Here is a 23329-nt window from a genome sequence, read left to right on the forward strand (position 1 = left end):
CTCCTCCCTGGAATCACAAAGTGCTGTGGTATTCATCTGAGGTTTGCAGTTCTTGGAATAATCCACACAGTTCATGAGAACACACACTTCTCCCCAAAAAACAAATGAGAAAGTCCTTATAAATAATTCATCTGCATGTGGTTAGTTTTTGAAATTAAACTACTACTAACTCCACCCTCCAACACCAAGTTCATATCTCCATGGCTCTGACACATTCCCATCTCTCCAGAACAGCAGAAATTGGTCTCTTTTTCACTTCAACTCAGGCTTCTTCCACCTCCCCAGCTCTTAAACAGGTTGCAGCTTCGTTCTCCTGCACTCAGCTTAGGGCAGTGTGCCAGAGCCTGCGTGCCCATGGCCTGCCCTCAGTGTGTGCCACCTCCCCTGGCTGTGCTCCAGCCCAGAGGAGTGGCTTAGGCGGTAGAAAGAACCCTTTTAGCTGGGAAGGAAACCTTCCAAGGATGTGGATCACGTAAGCTGATGCAGACTGGCCTTCCCTGACCCTGCAGAAAATCAGGGATGATGGTTGGGAGAGCTGTGACCTGTTCCATGCGCCGTTTCCTCTCACAAAATGAGTTGTGAGTGATTAAACTCAACCTCAACTTCTAGATTGGTTAAGTCCTCTCATTGTCAGTCATTTTTAATTGCAGACCTGATTTAACTATCCCACCTCACTTCTTTCAAAGTCAGGTTGTAGTCAAATACACTCAATAGCAACTTTTTATAGGAATTACTTGTTCTCTTTAGATCTTACTCCAATCTACTGATCAACACACTTTCTCCCTCTTGCTGAACAACTGTTTCTGTGGTAGTGAACATGGCACTGCTTCTTCTTTTCCCACAAAGACAAATATTTGTTTTTCTTTCTTCCTTTCCACTTATTCTTCCCCATTAACATTTATTTCGAAAAGCAAGCAGTCAGTCCCAGTGTCCAAGAAAACACCCAGCAAGGAGATCACCATAAAGGAGCAGAGTTCTGCATAATTTTATATGTTAGACTTGTTTTAAATATTTTAACACTTCACTAAGAACAGAATTAAGAAAATATATTCTCTCTTTAGCCAGTATTAAACCAAAAGGATTTTTCCATCTTGGTCTTCTGCTATGGCAGAATGGCATAAAATTCATTTCACATTAACCAAAGGTCAGAGCAGCCTAAAGCACATCAAGCACTTGAAGTTTGTAGCATTTAGCACACACAGTGCTGTAGAGAGAATAACATGAGTTACACGGTAAGAACTAAACTGAATAATCAGTAGCTCTTAAATCTGAAGTTGAACATCACCTTTTTTCTTAGCTGATATTTAAAAATTGCTTTATGGCTTCAACCAGAGCTTGACAAACTCATGTACCTACAAAAAAAGAGGAAGTTTTACTAGAAAACTGCCATGAACTTCTCAAACAGACTCCCTGTGCTTTCATGTAATAAACAAAGACCACAGCTATTCTGTGTACAAAAATAATCTTCTGCATGTGAACAGTTTGTGATGATACAAGTAACCACAGCACCGAACTCCACTGCTCTGTAAAATCTGAATGGCACATTTGGTATTCAGCTAATAGCTTGGGGGTGCACATTTCAAAGCTCAAAATATGTTTACAGAGTTTCTTTCCACATTATAATAATTTCTTATATAATGATGCATTATTTAAAAATGACTAAATAGTCAGCCGAAACTTTTCCTTCTGAAACGAATCCTGTGCTGACCTCTGACTCTGCTATATGCCAAGATGATTCTTGCAAAGCTACAGAATTTCACAAATCCTACCAAGGAATTAAACTAGTTGTTGCTGGACCCACAGATTAAGATCCAGCTGCTGGAACTTGGGATTGTGTGAACTACTGTGAGAGGACTGTGCATTTAAACAGAAGCTCCTGAACAGAAGCTGCCAATGGTAATCTGTTAAAACATATACATTAACAGGAGCTATAATATGCCAAATGCCACCTGTGCATGTTTGGCAATAGGCTTGGCAGATTGCTCCAGCACATCTGTGACACACCACAGAATATTCACGTTTTATTTTGGTTGTTTGACTTCTACAGAAGATCACTGATACCCAAGAAAATGCTTACTATTTATAAAAAAGCTTTTCACACTGCTTTAAAAAGACTTTAGTGAACAGTGGACATTAATTACTGAAACAAATTGCTTGCTGCCAAAAGTATGCAGGCCATAATGAAGGCTTGTCCCTCCAAAATGAGGATGAGCTCAAGCCATCTCCCACGAGAAAAAAAAAACACAGAAAAGAAACCAACCCAAAACCCAAGCAACAAACAACCCAGGCCTCAGGTCCAATGGCTTTGGAACAAGATTCAGTACATTCCTTTCTTTTCTTATCAGTTTCAAAAGCTGCCTTGTACAGACACTTTATCTTTGACTTTGTAATCCATGAATCCATGCTAAACACACTCTCTTATTCTACTCTAAATAAGCAATACATACACAACAACTTTAAAACATTAAATATTGACAGATTTTTCAGAACAATTAGCTGCTGCCAAATTTAACAAAAATACAGTAGGACCAATTTATATTCAATTCACAGTGTGAGAAGAATTCAAACATGTAACACTGCAGGCACTGTAATACTTCAGTTAAGTATGATACACATCCAAACTACATCAGCACACGACAGAGATAGTTAACAGATCATTTTTCTCAATTAAAATCACGTGTTCTCTCTGAATCCAGGCACTTAACACCAACACAAAAAACCCCTTTAGGACTCTCAAAGGGCAGACCTGCAAATGAAAGGTGGGTGTGAGCCCTGGCTGAGGGAGGAAGGACCTCGGTTATACAATTAGATGAAGGAGAATCACAAAAGGCCTTGAACAGACTCGGAGGATGGACCCGAGTAACCAGCAAACATCCCTTTCCCTAGTGCCAGGATCTGCCCTCTGAGTATAAGGTTGTGTGATGCTCTATTCCAATGCCACAACCTCCTAGAAACCACAATAGATGATGGGCATATCTGCACAGTAGCCCCGCTTCTGATTCCTGTACTTCAGGTTTAAACCTGCACTGAGTGGAAACCAAAATGTTTGAGCAATTCTCCATCAGCTCTCAGGCCAGCAGCAGGCAAAGCTCACGGTTGTTGCTCACCTTTGCCACTGTGCCAAACCCATGGAAGTTAATCAAAACACTTGACATAGCTTTTTAATGACTCAACAGCCCAACATATTATCATCATGTCTTTCCTACACGTACTGTATTCATGGTTTTCACAATCACTACATGAGTCACAGGCACTCTCAGTGTAAGTTTTACAGGTAGCCTCCATTATTATTGCTGAGAATTTAACCCCACTTTGTATTCATGGAAACTAAGGCACAGAGGGAAAAAAAACCCCTCTGAAAAAAAAAAATACAAGGAAAGTTAGGAGGAAGAAACCCCACACATCTCTATGTTGATGCTACTTTCACACTGCTGAGCTCTCTGAGCCATGGAGCAGCCCAGGCAGGGCAGAGAAGCAGCTCTCATCAGCCAGGAGGCTGATAACCACAGGGAGATGAGATAAACCTGTGGAACAGCTGAAATGCCAACAAAAGGTCACACAGCCTGAAAACCACAGCACTTCAGGGCTTCCACGAACAACCTGAAATAACTGTCACGATGGCTCCCTCAAAGAGCAACCTTTGGGTGCAGCACAGGAACTGTATCTAACATGTCCCCAGGGAGGAAAGAATGAAAATCAAAGGGAGACAGGCACATCCCGCTGTCCTCACGAGCCTGACAGCTGGCACATGATCGTCCAGAGTGTAGAGAAATACTCCTGGAGAAAAACACTTTCTGGGAATAGGTCATCGTGATAAGTGATCCCAGGTGCTTCACCCACAAGGCTCAATGCCTGGACATTATATCTTTTTTCCATCTTTCACCTCTGAACTGATCTCGACTCATCCAAGGAAGATGCTGATACCACGAAAGCGTAGCCATTCACAAAGCAACAGCAGGAACAGGAGCAATAAAGGGCTGCAATCTCTTGTCTGGCCCCCCAAATGAAAACAGCCGTGATCTGACAGAACAGAGGATTTATCCTGAGACAGCTTTTCCTTGCTGGCTGGTGTGCTCCTGCCCCACCATGTCCCAGCCGAGCTTCACCCTAAGCCAAAGGGCTGGACTGCACTGCCAGGCAGCCACTACACACAGGCTGGAAGGAATGGCACAAGATATCTGACTTCAGATACCTCATTATATTAGATTACTCTTAAAAACAAACCTGAACGTGCTGTTATGCATGCCAACTTTACAAGTCAAGCATAGTACATATACCAACACCACTGAATAAATTATTAAAATGGAAATTCATAGCCTGAACACATGCTTGTATTGCCTAAAACAGTAGAATTTAATTTTAAATTCCTATCTTTTCTAGTCAAAATGCATGAAATAGAAAAGAACTGGTTACATATACATCTGTCATTTCTATCAATAAAGTATTTTACTAAAAAGGTGACATATTCTAATTAATAAGGTTACATTTAAATTATTTCTGACTACTTATGGTCCAGAGAAAAATGCCAGCATATGTCCTGCAAAGCACTTTCAGCCTACCTAGTTAAGTAGTTTATCACAAATATGCTTTGGAAGAAATTAATTAGCTCATTAGGTTTAATTAGTTTGTTTAGCTTTCCTTCAACAAAAGTGACATTTTAACAGAGCATATTCTACTACTTTAGAAAACAAAATTTCACTTGACAAATTTCAAAGAACACCAAGTACAGTAACACACAACACCAGGAGCTGTAGAATATTTTAGATTAATAGTTCTCTGGCAACAATTAAAAATAAAAGACCCTACAAATATAACGAAAAGATACATTGATGGACTGCAGATTTTCAGAATTTTTCAATCCCTGAAATACACCATCAATAAAAAACTTAATTCAGGGTAAACTGGCTGTGGTGGATCCAAAGGGTGCTTTACTTTCTTGTTATCATGATAACACACTTTTTGCTTTAAAATAATCATATGTTTTGAGGACTTCAGCAATTTCCTTCTCCTGAGCTATATAGTGTTTAAAAAATAGATCACTGTCTGGTAATCAATCACCTGCCATATTTATCAGCTTTCATATTTAATTTTCTAAATTAAGGGACAACTGTGTAAGGATTTCAAAAACAGGAAGGCTGATATAAGGCTTTAAGAACTAGTGCTACACAAAATCACCAAGTCAGCCTTCTTACCTTTCTGAGGCTATTACATTGGCAAACTTAGGTCCTTTAATGATGCTCACCCCACCCAAGCCTGTTTTTCTCATCAGAATGACCCCGCCTGTTTCCTCTGCACGCCACGGCCGGTGACGAGACTCCTCATTGTTCAGAACAAGCTTAAGAAATACTAAGAATAACCTCATCATTTCTATCTGCTCCTTCTACACTTCTTTTAAAGTATGAATCTGCCACTGATGTAAGGCTTGTATTACAGAAATTTTCACATTTAGAGATCACACTTGTATAAAGTGGTACTGAATGGAAACATTATGTTAGTATTTATTACGACTTTAAAAAATACTTTCCATGCTTTCATTCTGCAGCTCCCTGTTCACTCTGTGCCTTTTAAACTGCAAGCAGTGCTTACAGAAGAGCTGGAATTAACTTCACAGAACAAGTCTAACAGCAGTACAACATGCCATGTTTTCCTGGCCATGCTCAAGACACAATGCTGCACCTATTCAGCTCCTGAGCTGCTTCATCACGATGCTGCTTCCTACCAGACACCTGTTTGTCAGACAGTGTTTGGAGATCACCTGCTCTTTTCATAAAGACAACCTTAAGTGTCTGCAGCTCTCCATCACTGCAATATTCCTGACCTCAAGATGGAATATTCAATATGCCATCACTCAATATCATCCAGTCCTCCCCCGTAAATTTATTTTTAGCTGTCAGAATTAGTTTAATATGATATTTTAGAAGGAGTTATTGGACGTCTTAAGTTGATATTCAGTGACACGTGAGGAATGTCACTGGCAAAGGGGTAAATTTGCTCTTGGCTACTAAAGGCTTACAGCTACTAGAGCAAGAAAAGCAGGATGGGCTTCTCTTCTTCTGGTTCCCAATATCTCTGGAGACTTATATCCACAAAACTGTGGGTTAAAAAAATATTGATTTGTACGGCCACCCACAGAATAACAAGCAAACTATTAAGAATTATGACACAAAACCTATTCAGGTTCTTCTCTGAGTCACACTGTGTGACAAGTGCAGGATCCAGCAGCAAGGGTAGGGCAAGAATCCATAAGCAATATAACACAAAGCCAGGTGAGAGAGAGAAAGGATAAGAAGTTCACCCTCTGCACAGGCCAGAAAGGCCCTTCTCCAGTCTCGAAGAAGCAGCGAATTTATCTTTTCTTGCCAATGCTTTGATTTAAAATGCAGGATAGGTTATCCCTTTTTCTCAACACTAGAGGAGGTTCCCTGCCCATACCCAGCTCATATCCTTATAAACACCAACCCAAGCAGTAGGTGCACTGACCTAGAGAAAAGAGACCGTGTACAAATACATGTACACACAGGGAGGAAGGAGTAGTTCAGAAGATGCTTTGTCCATTACATTTATTAGGAATTGGTCAGAAAACATTTCATTAATTTCTCAAGAAACAAAAAGCTGAATTCCAAAAAACCTCCTTTCCAAATAGTGGCATTAAATTGTTTGAGGTTAATTTCTAGTCTTTAGAGGAGCATGGAAAAGCAGAACTGCCAACCACCACCAGTCAGGCTTGGAGGAAGTAACCAAGCACTTGAACTGGTGTGGCATTTCACATTTTCTCGGTCCTCTCTAAATACTGGCCAACCAACACAACAAGAACTCCTTATATAGTTTATATACAAAGCCACTGGACCAGTAAAACAAATACAAATTGATAATCCTGAAAATAAATAAATAAGCTTACTGGCTACTGGAAGCTTACTAGATTTTACAAATTTTACTGTCAGTTTAACTTTCAATTCAAGTTCACAGTTCACACCATACCAGAACCCATGTAAAAATAATCTGTATAAATACACAAAGAGAAATGACACACAGAGACACAAACACACTATATATATTGGCTGTGAAATACATTAGATATGTCATTTTGAAACTCAACTGTAGCTATGCAGCATTTCAAGAAGGCATTAAAAAACTAAAAAGAACAAGATCTTTATATAACTGTATTACAATGTATATAAAATGATTAAATACAGGTTATGTTCTTTGACATTTTTTATAATTTAATGATCTATTTACCGACAATTAAAAAAAAATTGCCAGGCTTAATCCTGATTTAACCTCACCCTTAATTATTAAAAATAGTTAAGCACTTACCATAATGTGATTGAAATGCCTGTGGTTTTACGACCTGATTACAGTGGTTACACATCACCAAATAGAAATCATCATGAGCCGGGCAAAGACCAAATATTGGCATATCTAAAAACAAAAAGACAAAATGGCATCTCTCAGCTGCTGACAATTATAGAAAAACAGTTTAATTACAGAGCGATGACACTAGTCTTGAATCAAAATTTTAGAGACATTTGTATCAAATTTGAAAATGAGGAAAAAAGAGCATATAATGCAATAGATAATTTTGTGCTGGAGAATTACAAAAGTAAAAATCTTACTACAAAGATAAATATAAAATGAGCAATTACTTGTGGAAAACATCTATTAGAAAACTGATTTAGGACTGATTATTTTATACCAGATGCAAGAATGCAATAAAAAAAGACTGACTTCAATTGAGACAAACATAACATAAGAGGGGATGTTTTATGTATTCTGAAAAGGGCTTTGGATTTTATTCCAATGTCATTAAATGAATTCAAAAGTGAGCTTCATTTGCTATTTAATTTTTTAAACCATTTTAAACACACAGTCATTCACTGGGCAGAATTACATGCCTAATGGTTTTATTTGTTTAACAGTGCATTATAGTCCAGCCATCTGCTGCCAGAGATCCATGGAACAGCTACACAGGGGAGAGAACCAGAGATAACAGTATGTCAGAGCATGTGTGGATTGCAGAGATAACACACATACTTGGAGACTTTTACAAATAAAATTAGTGTCTACAACTTTGTTTTTAAGAATACAGTTTGTTAAGAATATATATAACTGCATTCAGAGACTACTGGAGCAATAAATTCAGCATTCACTACACAATTTAAAGGTATATTACATTTATATAACTAAAATGTTATTCAATCATTAAGACAAAAAACCAGAAACTGTAAACATAGTATGTGGCTAAGGATCTGTAACACTATTTAAAGGTTAAAATTTTACATAAGCAAACTTATTTTCTGATACAAACCCTCAAGTAATAGATTTATCTAAACAGAAACTTAGAAAATAAGTGAAACTTATTTACTCTTGTGCTCGACTGACCCCAGAGTTTTGTTTTACAGGTGCTAATTTGCCTATGTGTACTTTTAGCAATATCCACTGCTTTGTTCATTAATACAACAGCAATTATGAAATAAATTGATTGTGTTGCACACTGAGTGTGCCATAATTCAAGGCCACTGCTCACAGAAAGACTCCATGAGCCCTGTCACTTTGTTTCTCACAGACAGAGAAAATATCCACACCAAAGCTACTTCCAGAACTAGTATGTATCTCATCATAAAAAAATAAATACTTTTATTTAGAAGACATAAGGTCAATCCCACATGTTCTACACATCTTACTAGTGCCACATCAAAATTAAGCATGACACCTGCAATAACAGCCCCAACCGGATTTTGCAGTTGAATGCAAATGCAATGACCAAAGACATCTAACTTGGCTGAGAGAGATCACAGCTACCCTCACCTAAGTCACAGACAGCGTTTCACAACTGAGCTTACATCAAATAAACAAATAATCTGGTTTGCACTGCTTCAAGTAGCACCTCTTGCTTATTTATTTATATGATATTTATTGAAAAAAGCATAAAAACCCATGGCACACGCAACTGCTACAAGCCAGGCAAAATTAGTAAACATATGCTGAGGGGGAAAAAATCAGCTAGGAATAATAAACTTCTGGTTTTCAAAACCTACTTTCTGTGATGTAACATTAAGCTACATAAGAAAACAAGTATTAGCTTAAACGTCATTGCTAGTATTTCATGCAGGAGCATTCCCTTTGGGTATGCCCATGTACCAAAGTTTATGCACAAGAACAAATATTCCAGGATCACTTTCACACTGGGGTGACTGGGGTGAATGGGACAGTAACAGTGTGCACCGCCTGATATTTACATTGTTAATAGCCCACAGAAAGGCTGCTCCTGAGTGATGCTGAGGCAGCTGCAAATCCACACCTGTAAATCCCAGAGCTGCACCTTTCAGGCTGTGCTGGATTCTCAGACTTTACACCAGCTTGTACTGAATGCAGGCAGGAATCGTTAACAGGAGAAAAGGATTGCAAGATAAAGCACTCCTTCACATCAGTCAGAGACATCACATCCAGGTGCCATCACTCTAAGAAACCTTCTTGGAATATTTGCTGGCAATACAGAACTGCAATTTTAAATGGCAACTGAGACAAATTGACAGAAGTTGATGTAAACGGAAGTGTTTTCCTATTTCAGCTTAAGGGTCCCAAGAAATCTGAATATTTACAAAGGTCCTTTTACACTGTGAAACACCTTCAGTTTTAAAATCTTAGCTCTAAGTGACAGAAAGCAATGACAGAATGCCAGTAAATACACAAACTCACAAAGGTCCATTCTAACAGCAAAACCACTTAAAGAGAAAAGGATTTACTGAATACACAGAATCACAGCATGATTTCAAAGGAAGTCATGCACAAGATTCCAGCCAGATCCCACAAATCAGTGTAAAAGATCTTTACCCCACAGTGGTCTCCTACAGCACTGATATCAGAGCAACACCTCAACATAACCAGTGGGGGAGTGGCAAAGGTTAGAGGTCTAAATGCAACTTAACAATGGCTTTGAAAACTGTAAGGACTGTGACCCAGCCAAGTCAGAGAAGAGACCCGAGTCCACACTTCCCAGTCCAGGAGCCTCATTCTTAGGCAGGTAAGCTCTCACATCTTTAATGTGCCTCACTGTCATTAGCTGAGCACGGCAAGAGCAGGCTTCAGGGAAATCTTACTTCTCTTTCTGTGTTCCAACAGGACAAACACCTATGTGGCACTGTTAGGGAGTGACAAATTAGACCATGAAAATTTTAGAGAACAACATTCAGAACAGTTTAACAACACTTACATAGTAAGTCTGCACCAAGAGTAGGTGATGGATGCCTAATTTTTCTGTCCCCCATCAGCCATTTATGAAAGTTTACATATATCATCCAGTTGGTATTCTAACATGTAATACTTTATACCTGATCCACTTCATAACATGCACATTCTCTATTCAAAAGTCTAATGAAGTTTCCAGTATTTCACCAGTGTCATCTCAATGCGCTGTTACTCTGGGTTTGAAGATTACTTTCCGAAATACTTCACTGTGTAAAGCCTGTGCCTCTCAAGGAAGAGCCTGACAATCATGATTCATACGTCCCTCTTTCAAAGCTGGGCTCATTTAACTCTCTCCATCTGGGAATATTTTTCAAGGCCAAACTAAAAATTTAAATCAATATCTCAAGCTTTCCATGTATTTTCCATAAATACAGAATTTATTGTATCAGCATACAGATACTATTATAAGAGCTATCAGTTACATTAATTCTATTAACACCAGAAAGAAAAACAACTTCATTTCCCTCCACAATAGGAAGCCTCTGGACACTGATCTCCAGAATTCACTTCTCCTTTCAAATGTAACTGAGGTTTTTTTTAAAAAAAACTTTAAATGATGCATTACAGCACTCTTTACTAAGACCAGAACAAGCCCATGCCATACACAATTCTGAATAACTGTATCAGTTGTTCTTACTTGGAAAAGGTCAATGTAGCATCATTTTCTAAAAAAACCCAAAAAAAACCAAACCAACCAAACAAAAAAACCAAACAAAGAAAAAAACAAACAAAAAACAAAACAACAAAAAAAAAGGCAATAATGGATAATTTTGCATATTGTACATCAAGTAAAATGAAGCTCATCATGCCTCATCTGCAAAGTTTTCTTACACTGATCTGCTGTCTCCTCTGAAATACATTGTGGAAACACACAAATGTTTGAATAATTTCTTAGTATTTCCAGCATTCTCTTTCAGGACAGCTACACTAAAGAAACTTGTGCTCATTAAAACTATCTGTGCCTGTGTATTCTCAATCCTATTACTTAATATCACACATAACAGAACACATAACACAGGCTAAAACTACCTCAGTTAGAGAACAGGCCAGCAGCTTGCATTTATTTAGCCACTAGATTTCAGTGACTACAACAGCTATGTATTTTAATTGGATTTTTCTTTTTTAACTACCCAAATTTATCAAATTTCCTACAGATCTTGTTGTCTCTTTTCAGACTGGGACCACTGCACAGTCCATCTATCCTAGTATCTAATAAGACAACATCCTTTCTAGAAATTAAATTAAGTATCAACAAAAAAGGTGAGGTTAAGATTTTCTCCAGGACAGCAAATGCTGGAGGAAAAGAGTAAAGGCAGGCTGTGTGCAGAGACCAGAACACCAGTTTCCTATTTGCCAGAAGTCTGGTAATTGCAATTCAAAGTAGGAGGAGACTGAAAACTGAATCAGAGGAAGAGAAAGCAAAACTACCAAGGGGTGAAAGGGCAAAGAACAAACTGTCAAGGTTATGACAAAAGAATAGAAACCTTGATCAACAAAAGCAAAAGGAGTATGTAAAAGCTCTGCAGAAATATTTTTAAGCCAGAACATTGCTAATGCTCGTTCTCCCCTCTCCATTCTCAGCATAAACATGTGCTTATTAAGATTAGTTTTTAAAGTCCAAGCCTTATTTATAACGAAGATGTACATACTACTCACCACTAAGTATAATTTGACAACGGACATTGTAAGGCTGATACTTGATGTGAACAGTAAAGGTTTTGGCTACAAAGACTCCAGACAACAGCATAACATGCCTTCAGCACTACACTAACCTGGTTAGACTTCCAGAATAATTTTAATCACTATAGTTAATATTGGAGGCATTAAAATCACAGTGCCCTACACTATTAAAGTTATACTGACTGTCCAGATATAAACCCCTATTATCTTTAAGACCTCCCAAACACAGAATTCTCTTTTTTCTTAGTGGAGTCTGATCCAAATCCACCTTAAGTAAATGTACCAACTTTTATCAATTTACTAGGTTTTCCATTAAGACATCAGGGAACTGTTTCAGAAGTACTATATAAGGGAATTGTAAATAGATCCCATTATTTTGAAATGTTGCCAAAAGCTGGATTGTTTGAACTATTTACTTCACGGACCAAGTAAGTTTAAATTATGTCAACCAACAGCTATCTTGAATACATTTGCTCTGTACTAGCTGGGTTTTGTCTTCTCATTAGAAGGTAATTAGTCTTGATCATACTAAGGTATAAAATATGAGAGTACATGTTGTTTTCACTTAACTGGGAGGTCTCTTTCTCTACATGCCCACTTTCAGTAGAACTTTTATTTAAGATAACACAATTCTCCACTAACGCCTGAAAAAATTTTGAAAAGGGGAAAAAATACCACAGTTGTAGTAACAAAGTACCTGACATCTTGCAGGAAAAGAAATTTTGTGATAACTCCCACAATTTGCTTGTAACATGTGTCTCAGGTACTGTCAGATCCTGATAAAGTAAAAAAATATTTCTATTGCTTTACCCTTCACGGCTGTGGTGAATGTCATTTTGTATCTGAAAGCAGAAAAAATCTCCCAAATTATTATTTTTGAGAGCTTGTGATCTGAGGGAGAGGCATGAGGAGGGAGAAGGAAGGCAACTAACCAGCACTGAGGACCACATGAAACAAACTGTACCAAAACCAGGCAAATTCCAGCTGTTAGCACCAGACTTGCAGTCAGCCCAGAAAACTTCTGCCAAGAAATCTGCACAGCAGGTAAGTCCTGCTGAATCTATTGCTGACATTAATTGTCAATACCAAGTAATCTCCAGGCAGAAGGAGAATCTTGGCTGCAAACTGAGGCAGCTACAAACAGCAAACAGCTGCAATGTATCTTAACTAACCTGGTTATCTTAAGTAAAGTTCCCATATATTTAAAGTAATATAGGCCCTTATTTTAACTGGTATGAATGTTTTATCTAAAAAATTGAGTGATCCAAGTTAAGTCCCCTTATAAGTCCCCTTTATCTGTGTATAAAATTTACCTTTTATACACAGATATTTCACTTTCTGCAACTAAACCATTATTTTCTAAACAATATCTTCCAAACTATTTTGGAGAAACACTCAAGTGCTTATCATTCACAAACAGATGTGGTTTTGTATACTTATCAATGCTGACGTAAAATTAAACTACTCCACTTTTTTTACTGTGTACCATACAAGATGATAACAAAAGAAGAATATTTCTAAACAGATATTGTGAACAAAATATCTAAACCCATACAGAAATTAGAGCACTCTGGTCTACACAAGTTTTGAAGCAAAGTAAGAGATTCTAGTAAAACATACATACTTGAGGGTTTTCTGCAAAATTTCAAGTAATGAACACTTAGGTATTAATAGAACACAAGTATTTTATGAACCATATGTGCAGCCTAACAAATTTGTGCCTGCAAAGAACATACATATAGTCATACAAACAAAACATAAAAGTATCAAATCCACACACACAAACACTGTTTTTAAAAAAATCTCTCCCATAAGGTTTATGCTCATGTTGCCTCAGATACAAAACAGCCTTTTAATACAAAATAAAACAAACCAAACACACATTCCCATATCTGAGCTGTTTCATTTAGGTTCAGAGGGAAGCATTGCTGAAGTATTTTCTTCAAGGTAACCCATTCTTAAAATTCCTTGCCAACTCTGCTCTGTACATTAAATAACTTACATTTCCTGCACATACAGCTTTGGAAGTCCGGCTACTTGAGGGGCCATCTAAATGGCAGAGCTCCTTGGATTCTGAGCACAAGTGCATGAACTTTGTTTCACTGAGCAGTTGCTGATTGATCAGCTGAAGGAAGGAACAGCTGAAGACTTGATTAACTGTTTTGCCTGTGTTTTCCACTTCAGCAAATACAGCAATTACCCAGCATTTTATTGAATACTCAAACCTCAAAGTTTCGGCTCAGAGAAATGACTTTCAGTTCAAGATCTAGAAACCCCACAATCTGGTTTAACCAGGTACAGGAGCTGCATTACCAGATTTGATCACTGTCATAAAACTCTACTAGTGTTAGAATACTTGGTGCATCTCTAAAAGGGGAATCCTCCCTGTTGAGTCTCCTTTCAAAGTTCATGACAGGCTGTCTTTCCAAAGCTACAGCTCTGTAGATTTTACTTGTCTTTTCCTAAATTCAAGTCAGATTGCCCTGGTGAAGGGGCAAAGGATGACCTACCTCTTTTCCATAGGTTCAGCTGTGTTGCATTCCCAAAACCCCATTCCTTGGACCAGTCCCCTGAGCTTCACCCCAGCAAAAAGGTTTGCTGCAGGCAGCAGCTCCCCTCTGTGCACACACAGGTGGCAAATCCAAACAGCCATCCCTGTGCAGGGCTGCAGCAATTCCCCCAGAGCCCTCCTCCCCTCTCTCTGCCACGATGCAGAATGAAACACTAAATTTTAGTTCTCTAAAATGTAACAGTTCTGGGAAATGTCTCTATGGTAGCCAAGGATAAAAACTGAGCAGCAGATACCACAGAGAAGTGTGTCATGCACACGTGCACCTGCAGCCTAGGGCACAGCTGGGAGTTCTAATTTTAGACTCCCAAGATTTCAATGTTCCTGTAATTATATATAAAGCATATTAAAGCAGACATATAAGTGTTTAGTTAAATTATTTGTATATGAATTCATCTACAATTTGATTTGAAAATCTAACACAAAACGCATGTCAAATTCTTCATTCAAACTATTAAACAGGTTTTCTAAGTTTATTATACAGAATAATAAATAATTTCATTGAAGAAGCTTACAGATTGTCTGAGAAAGACTGATGAGTAAATTTCTCAATGAAACAAGTAGCATATTTTAATCTGCTGAAAAGCTTTATAAGTCTCCCTACTCATATCGTATCTTGTTACATCAATTTTTCATCAGCAATTTGAATGAAGTCAGTCATCTGCAAAAACCATTCCCATTTACTTTTTAATGAATTTTCAGACCTAAAGATATTTTTAATTTCTCCAACCAATTTGTATATTACACAAATGTTGAACACATAATTTGTCATGTAAGATATCTTCATTCAAAGTCATGCATTATTTTTAGTTGGCATGATCTCATCGTGCCATGGATGTATTTTGGGAAAACCAACTATTATTTATGTGTTTCTGTAAAAAAAAAACAAACCCAAACCAATTCTAAAATAGCTTAAGGAACCCTCAAAAATGACTTGAGTTTTGCAATTATGACACAAAAATGAAACTGAATTCAGGGAATAAAAACCTTATAATTTGGACAGTAAAATTAAAATCTGGACTAAGCTAATATGAAAGTGTACACAGAAACACTTCAATTATTATGTAAAAAACCTACCATGAGGGGGGAGAAAAGTTCTGGATAAGCCACTAGTCAAACAAAGCTTCAATTAAACTGAAATAAACCACCCATAGAATATTATAAAATGTATCTTAAGTCACACAGCCTGAAGCACGCCACAATTATGAATTGTTCTAACATCAACAGGTTTGGTATTTTTCTCCTGTTTCACACACAGCACTCCGTGTACCCTGCAGCAGCTGTACTTTTGGAGTAGGAAAAAGGAAGTTTGTTTTATTTAAACCTAAACTCACAGTTTACATAAAGCTGCTCGTCACAGCAGAAGTATTTTGATATGACGTGACTGCAAACGGTGAACATGTTCCAGGCTTCTCAGCCTCTCCCATCTCCCACCTAGACTTGCATTTAAGGGAAAATAAACCTGGCATATGTGTGGCGTTTTTGCCACTTTCCTGTGTGACTGTCCATATCCAGCCATGTGACTGAGTGCTGGCTCTAACTCAGTAACTGATGGAGCAGAGCAGTAGCAGCCACTTTGATTTACACATTTCCTTACCAATGGGCACTGCAGGAACACAATGTGCCCATGCCTGCACCTTTTGTGATAGGAGAACATCCCAAAATTTAGTAATAATAAAGGGCACCTTGATCCCTGCTACCTGGGACATGCACAGTGCTCATCTTTCCACCTCCTCTCTCTTTCCTGCTGGCCACAGCCCCAACTCCCGTGTGACAGCAGCAAGGTTTTAATTCTTTAACTGTGCAAAGACAACACATCTTTTTGCAAAGAACACTCTGGCCACTTTTCACATCATGCACCTGCTTACCTGAGGGAGCAAATCAGCATATTCAAAAAAATAATAATAAAAACAAGTAAGGAAAACAATACACAGGACCTGCCAACTGAATTGTATATCAATATTTTCTTTTATTAGGCAAGCCAACTACCTAAAACCACCCCACCCCTGCCACTCCCATTCTCCATGCACTGGAACATCCAGCTTAAAAATAAGACTGTTTCAATCATGCCTCATAGAGCCATAAGGAAACTGATGCCTGTTGATTTTCACATACCAGCTCACACTTCCTCACTCCTCTCAATTTGGCAGGCACTATTAGTTTTTCCATTAAAATTTACTTCCTCTGCTTTGCAGATTTACTGGGACTTGATTTGATACAATTAAAAAAAAATAATATAAGTTGCACAGCAACAGGCATATAAATGTACTATAGCAAAAAACCCCAACAGCACTGTGATAGTTAATAAGATCAAAAGATAAAGTGAAAAATAAAACAGTGTTTTTGTTATTATAGTGCAGTAAAAGGGCTAACCTACTTGTTATGTATTTGAACACACATGTAGTTACACAAAGTATTTTGAACTTGGCTATTGCATACCTCTAGACAAAGAAATATGACCATTTCAATTATCTAGCCAAGGAACTGGTAAACACTGAGTCTTTACTTCTTACACTTGACATATTCCAGCACGTTCAGAGCCACTGTCATCAGAGCTTTCCTTCCAAGACAGGACCCACCTGTTCAGACAGGTTAAGGCTTTAAACCTGTGCTAGCTGTCCTCTGACACACAGTTATATGAATTAAATAGGCAAGCAGGGAAGAAAAATAAGGCTACCCATCCACAGAATCAAGTCAGTAATTTCACTGCTGGTTATTTGTGTGATACAACACAAACACAGTTCAGCCTAAAAAATCTTTGCAGGAGTGAATTTTTTTTATTGTTATGGAATTTTGAATTCTTCTAAAGAGGAAATTTAGGTTTTGCTTTTGCATGTCACCTCCTGTTTAGAATAAACCCATCACTATCCTTATTCCAAGATGTATTTCTTCACTGTTAGGAGAGATTTGCCTTATTTTTGGAGCCTGCCCTGACAAAATCTTCCAAAATTCCATCTCCAAACATTACACATAGCACACATGATACGTGTGTTACAGAGAAAAAGAACCAAAAACTACTTTGAAAATATTGGGTGAACAAATCTGCATCAGGTATTATTCTGCCATATCTGGCACTAGCTCTAGTGAAATCATCCATATCATTCTTCAACAGAAACAGGCTGGGAAAGACTGCAACTTCTAATATTTTTGAAATTAAGTTGTATTAAAAAATTAAGATCATTTAGATCATATTATACATGCAGAAGATCTGAATGGAGTGAACTGTTTTAAAGCAGTTTTTATACTCTTTCATGGTCTGGGCCTCTTTAACATAACCATAACTCCAGCCCACTTGTGATGTACACAGAAAGTAAAGAAGAATTTGCTCAGACTGCCTAAAGTTTTGATTTGGTAGTTTTGGTCCAACTCACATTTTTGACAGATACTTCTAAGACTACTTTCCTCCTCTGGTCTCTCTGCAGATAACAGCACTCATCACACTTGGGAAGAAGGTATTGGATACGTAGGAATGGACCTAAACACACAGTGGGAGGTGCAAAAGAGAAATATTCTCCCTCTCTTAGGCCAGCGAGGGAGCAAAATGCTCTACTCTTGGGAAAAAATACTGAAATAGGCAGCAGCTTTAATTTTTAGACATCATGTCAAAAAGGAAATAAAACCAATAAACCTGATTATATAAGCAGCATGACAAAGTCATCCTTGTGCAGATACAAGATTAGACATAGAGCACAACTGTGCAATGAGACACAGGCAAGTGATGTCCTGCTCCCCCAGGAAACCCCCAGACCTCAAGTGGTGGTCCTGATGCATTGTGTTACAAGATGAAGCCTATTTGCAAAGGGGAAATCACAGAAGACATATGGGGTCAGTATTCAGGAACAGGCACAACAAAGAACTCAGAGTTGGTATTTCAAAAACACACAGAAAAGGACACTTCAGAACAGCCCCTGGATGACTCAGGATGAAAACAGTAAGATTAAATAGACAACATAAAACTGAAAGGTAAACAGGATCCTTTGATATTTTAACAAATTTGAAGAGTTTACCACCCTCCAGTACACTGAAAACAAATAGAACATCCACCTTCCTAAAGCAGATAAAAGATAACTACTGCAAACATATCCAGGATAACAAAACTACGGTTACAACAGAAGCAGATCCTCTGCCAGGCACAGCAGTTGCACACACGACTTTCAGGACCTAGGCTGGGATCTTCAGCTCAAACTCACTGGGAGACTGAGGCAATCTCCACTGGTGCCTATCCAGGGTAGGCAGGAAGCCAAAGCTGCTGCTGCCAAACTTGTTGATCCAGTCCTCCCAGCACTGGCCCACAATGCACTGCTTTGTGTTTGGAAATTGCTCAAAAGCTTTTGCTTCCAGCAACAGTGTGGAACACTTGGGGAAAAATGCCAAAGGAGTCCAGGAAAGGGTATTGCCAGGCCACCATGACGGCACGGACACCCCAAATGCTCCCGTGAGTCAGTGACATCACCCCGAGGCACTGCCATGACGAACAACGCCACGCTTCCTGCAAGACCTCGGTCATAACACTTCTCACACGAGTGCAGGAAAACTCTTGGAGGGATTAAATTATAAATAAAACTGCTGATGCTGCACCTTACCATCATGTCTTCCTATTTCACAATGAAGAGCACCATCTACCCAGGCTGTGATTTTTGCCTTTTCCAGAGACAGCAGCCTTTCTTCACACTGTTGTGGTTATCCATGAGAATTTTGGATGGCGTCAGCAGGAGGACAGAGAATTGCACTGTTGCACAGAGAATCCCTTTTGCATCCCAAGCAGTTGTAAACAAGCCTCAGATGAGACATGTTGACAGCATACTGAAGATTTTACTCCTGTGCTCTACTCTGAGGATAAAAATAGTATTCTTATCTCCAAGGCAAAAACAAGAAAAGAAGCTGACAAGTTTTACTCCAGCAAATGACACAGTGGTCTGTGCCCCTACATTTCAGGGCACAAAGGTGGGAGTCAGGCAGAACCAAAAGGAAACTTCCCAGACAAGGACTGATGCATTCAGGACTTCTCTGAACACTCCACGGAAATAGTGGTGCTGAAACAGCCAGGCACAGTTGGCTGGCTGTTAAAGCAGGTTCTACAGAAGAAATATCAGACAAGGAGAGGGCTCTGTCCAGCCTAGATATAAACCATAACCACATCATATCAGGTACAGCTCAGACATTGGTATTTCCCCTAAAATCTCACAACAAACTGGTAGTGAAAGTCTTCCCTCAATCACTTGGTCACAAAAAGCCCCAACCCTGTATTTAGGAGAAAAATGATAAGCACATATTACACTACCTTTGGTAGGTAACACAGATATATTGAATTTGGCTCAGAACTTCTTCTCTATAATTTACAAACTACAACGTGGAACAGAAGCTCCTTAACAAGCAGGATTTCTAGACAGTTGATTTCAGTAACAGAGCTTCACAGAAATGAAAAACAAAATTGCTTTTGGGAATTCAACTTTAAGTACTTTTATGAAGTAAATGCTGTCTATCAGGAAATTAATTTAGGCCTTTCCTCTCAAATACTTTCATTTAGTACCAGTGAGAGCAGGACTGCCATCTCTCTTAGCCGAGCAGAACCGACACATTAAAACATAGATTCTATGTTTTAAAAAATAAATTATCTGAACATCTGTGTTGGTTTTGCACAGCCTGGTTTTTGGTAGCAGGGGGGCCACAGAGGTGGCTTCTGTGAGAAGCTGCTGGAAGCTCCCACCATGTCCAGCAGAGCCAGTCCCTGATGGCTCTGAGCATGGACACGCTGCTGGCCAAGGCTGGGCCAATGACAGAGGCTGATAACGCCCCTGTGATAGCAGATTGAAGAAGATCAAAACAAAGAGCACACATATATCTTTCTTCCAGTCAGAGAAGAGGAGGAGATGGGAACATGTGAGGGAAACAACATGGAGACACCAAGGTCAGTGGAGAAGGAAGGGAAGGAGGTGATCCAGGAGCCGAGGTTCCCCTGCAGGCCATGGTGAGACCATGGTGAAGCAGCTGTGCCCCTGCAGCCCCTGGGGGTCCACAGGGATGCAGAGATCCACCCACAGCCCCTGGGGATCCATGGACGATGCAGAGATCCACCCACAGCCCCTGGGGATCCACAGGGATGCAGAGATCCACCCACAGCCCCTGGGGATCCACAGGGATGCAGAGATCCACCCACAGCCCCTGGGGATCCACAGGGATGCAGAGATCCACCCGCAGTCCCTGGGGGTCCACAGGGATGCAGAGATCCACCCACAGCCCCTGGGGATCCATGGCGGATGCAGAGATCCATCCACAGCCCCTGGGGACCCACAGGGATGCAGAGATCCACCCACAGCCCCTGGGGGTCCACAGGGATGCAGAGATCCACCCACAGCCCCTGGGGAGGTGCCCAGGCTGGAGCAGGTGGGTGCAGGAGGAGGCTGTGACCCAGTGGGAGACCCAGGGGAGGGAGGGGGCCTTGCTGCCAGGCTGGAGCAGCCTGTCCTTGGAGGGCGGCATCCCATGGAAGGGTGACCCAGGGCACAGCAGTTTTGGGAGGACTGTGTGCCCCTGGCAGGGACTCACGTTTGCAGCAGTTTTGGGAGGACTGCTGCTCGTGAGATTGGAACCCCAGGGCCTCACAGGGGAAGGACTCCTCTCCCTGAGCAGTGGAAGAAAACCTTGGGGATGAACTGACCCAAACCCCCTGCCCTGTCTCCCTGGGCTGTCAGTGAGAAGTTGAGAAGGGTTGGGGGAAAAAAGGTGTTTTAAGGGCTTCTTTTACTTCTCATTATCCTCCTCTGACTTTGTCAGTAGCAAATTCACTTTGTACCTCTAAGCTGAGCCTGTTTTGCCCTTGGAGTGTTTTCTCCTGGTCCTTAACTCACGAAGCCTTCATTAATTTCTTCTCTCCTCTGCCCAGCTGTGGCAGGGGAAGGTGAGTGAGTGACTGTCATGGGTGCCTGGCATTTGGCCAGTGTCAAACCACGACAATATCCTAAATCCCAAAATTATATTCCTTATAAACCAAAGCCTAGCAAAGCCTCCTAGTTGTCAGAGGCAAGTTGAACTCCTTTAACATATTTCTGGAGTCATTCTAATTGAACAGGAATGCAATAGATTTTAACATTTCCTGGGAAAAGTGGAGAAATTCTTTGGAAAATGTATTATTTTGAAAAGTGCTTTCCAAACTATTGGAAATAATGGCTGTCTCAATAATCCAACACCCACACTGTCTGACTACTGGGAACATTTTCTATTCCTTTGACATATCCATCAAAAATACTGCCAGTTAACTCACATCTTTGCAGCGTTTGAGGCTTCTGGATATTCCACACAACTATAGATTTGTTCTGAAGGGATAAAAAGAGTATTTGGTATGGAACACATTTATGTATACTGTATAAATGATGCTTCTTTCTCCTTTTGGCATCATTTGCAACAACCGTCCAATAAGAGATAAACAATGCTGTAAGTCTTGTTCAGCAGAGTAATATAAATTCAAATGGTATTTTCTCCAGTTCACAAAGTTACTGGGAACCACCTCAGGAATGTTAGAAAAACTTCCAATTTCTACTACCTGGGCTCCTGACATAATTATGAAAAAGGAATTATAAAAAAATACTAACTAATAATAATAATAACAACTAGTTCTTACTTGTTTAGTTTTCACAATGAGCCACTTACAAGTGGTCCTGATTTACACTGCGGTTATTCACTGACATGACATCTTTAACACTCAAAGGTAACCAAGATGCAAGATCTATTATGCTATACAGTCTTATAGGCAGTCACACAAAAATCAGATCAGATTCACTCTGAAAAGACACATAACCAAGCACAGTCCAATGGTTTCTAGATATCCAGACCAAACACATGACGGAAAATTAAGGTTCTCCTTTAAGCAGCCATCACCTTGTTTTGGAAACAACTTTACAGTTAGAATACAACTATTATTTCACAAGTGTTTCACTCAGCAGACAGAGGAGCTGCTTAATCCAGCATTACTAGGAGGGGAAAAAAAAAAAGATTGTAGAACCACATCCTAGGTGTAAACTGATACAGATTTTCCTCTGTAGTTTCACCTGAAACAATAGCCAGAGGGTGTAATTTAGGGCATATACACCTTGACAAAGCCATGGCTATAATATCTAGGGACTGACAATGAAATGTTTGCATAGTGAAGTACCTTTGGTGTCTGATGGTGAGGTTGCAGTGAACATGGCTGTGTCCTCTCTCACCCACTGAGCCCAACCTGGTCCTACATACTCCTTCCAGTCACAAGAACGACCCTGCTGACTTCAGTGGCTCACAACAAGACCCCACACCCTCAGGTAACACTTAATAAACCATCAGAACTCCCAGTTTCCTACTCACAGCATCTACTACGCCATGCAGTCAATGAACAAAACCATAGACTGAAAGTTAAATTTATGAAGGGTAAAATACAACAGAATTTGATGTCCATGGAAAGCAAACATCCTGTTTACTGTGTATTCATCATAGGACTTGATTTTCAAATTTAACTCATTAAAGCCTCCACATTTCATTTTAACGCAAGCTGCTACAGGACTTCCAGGCAACTGTATCAGTGAGAAAGCATCCAACCAACTTGGTTGCAAAGAAAACAATGGGAGCTTTAGATTTCAGAACCAAAGCAATATGGACTTAAGATCAAAATTTCTCTCTACAGGATTTTAGTCCTTCGGCTCTTTTGTGCATATTTTTCCAGTGCCAGTTGGGAAAGCTGCATTTTCTGTTGCACTACAGACAGTCGATGAAGATTCAAGTCCTGCTTAGCAACAGAAGGAAGAGCAGATCAAGAACACTACATGTTTTCTGCTTATTATAATCCCCCCAGCAGAAAAACAAGGA

At 39.5% G+C, this 23329-nt stretch overlaps 1 protein-coding gene across 2 annotated transcripts in view; it reads right to left on the reverse strand.

The window, feature by feature from the left end:
* The window catches only part of ATXN7 (ataxin 7), an 87181-nt gene that overhangs the window by 29374 nt on the left and 34478 nt on the right, over window positions 1–23329 (reverse strand). For both annotated transcript variants that reach the window (XM_063412081.1, XM_063412080.1), the window contains one exon: window positions 7315–7419. In XM_063412081.1, coding sequence (XP_063268151.1) covers window positions 7315–7419 — 105 coding nt within the window. The remainder of the gene's footprint in view (window positions 1–7314; window positions 7420–23329) is intronic.

The sequence above is a fragment of the Prinia subflava genome, chromosome 14 (assembly GCF_021018805.1).
Source record: "Prinia subflava isolate CZ2003 ecotype Zambia chromosome 14, Cam_Psub_1.2, whole genome shotgun sequence".
In the NCBI taxonomy this organism is placed as follows: domain Eukaryota; kingdom Metazoa; phylum Chordata; class Aves; order Passeriformes; family Cisticolidae; genus Prinia; species Prinia subflava.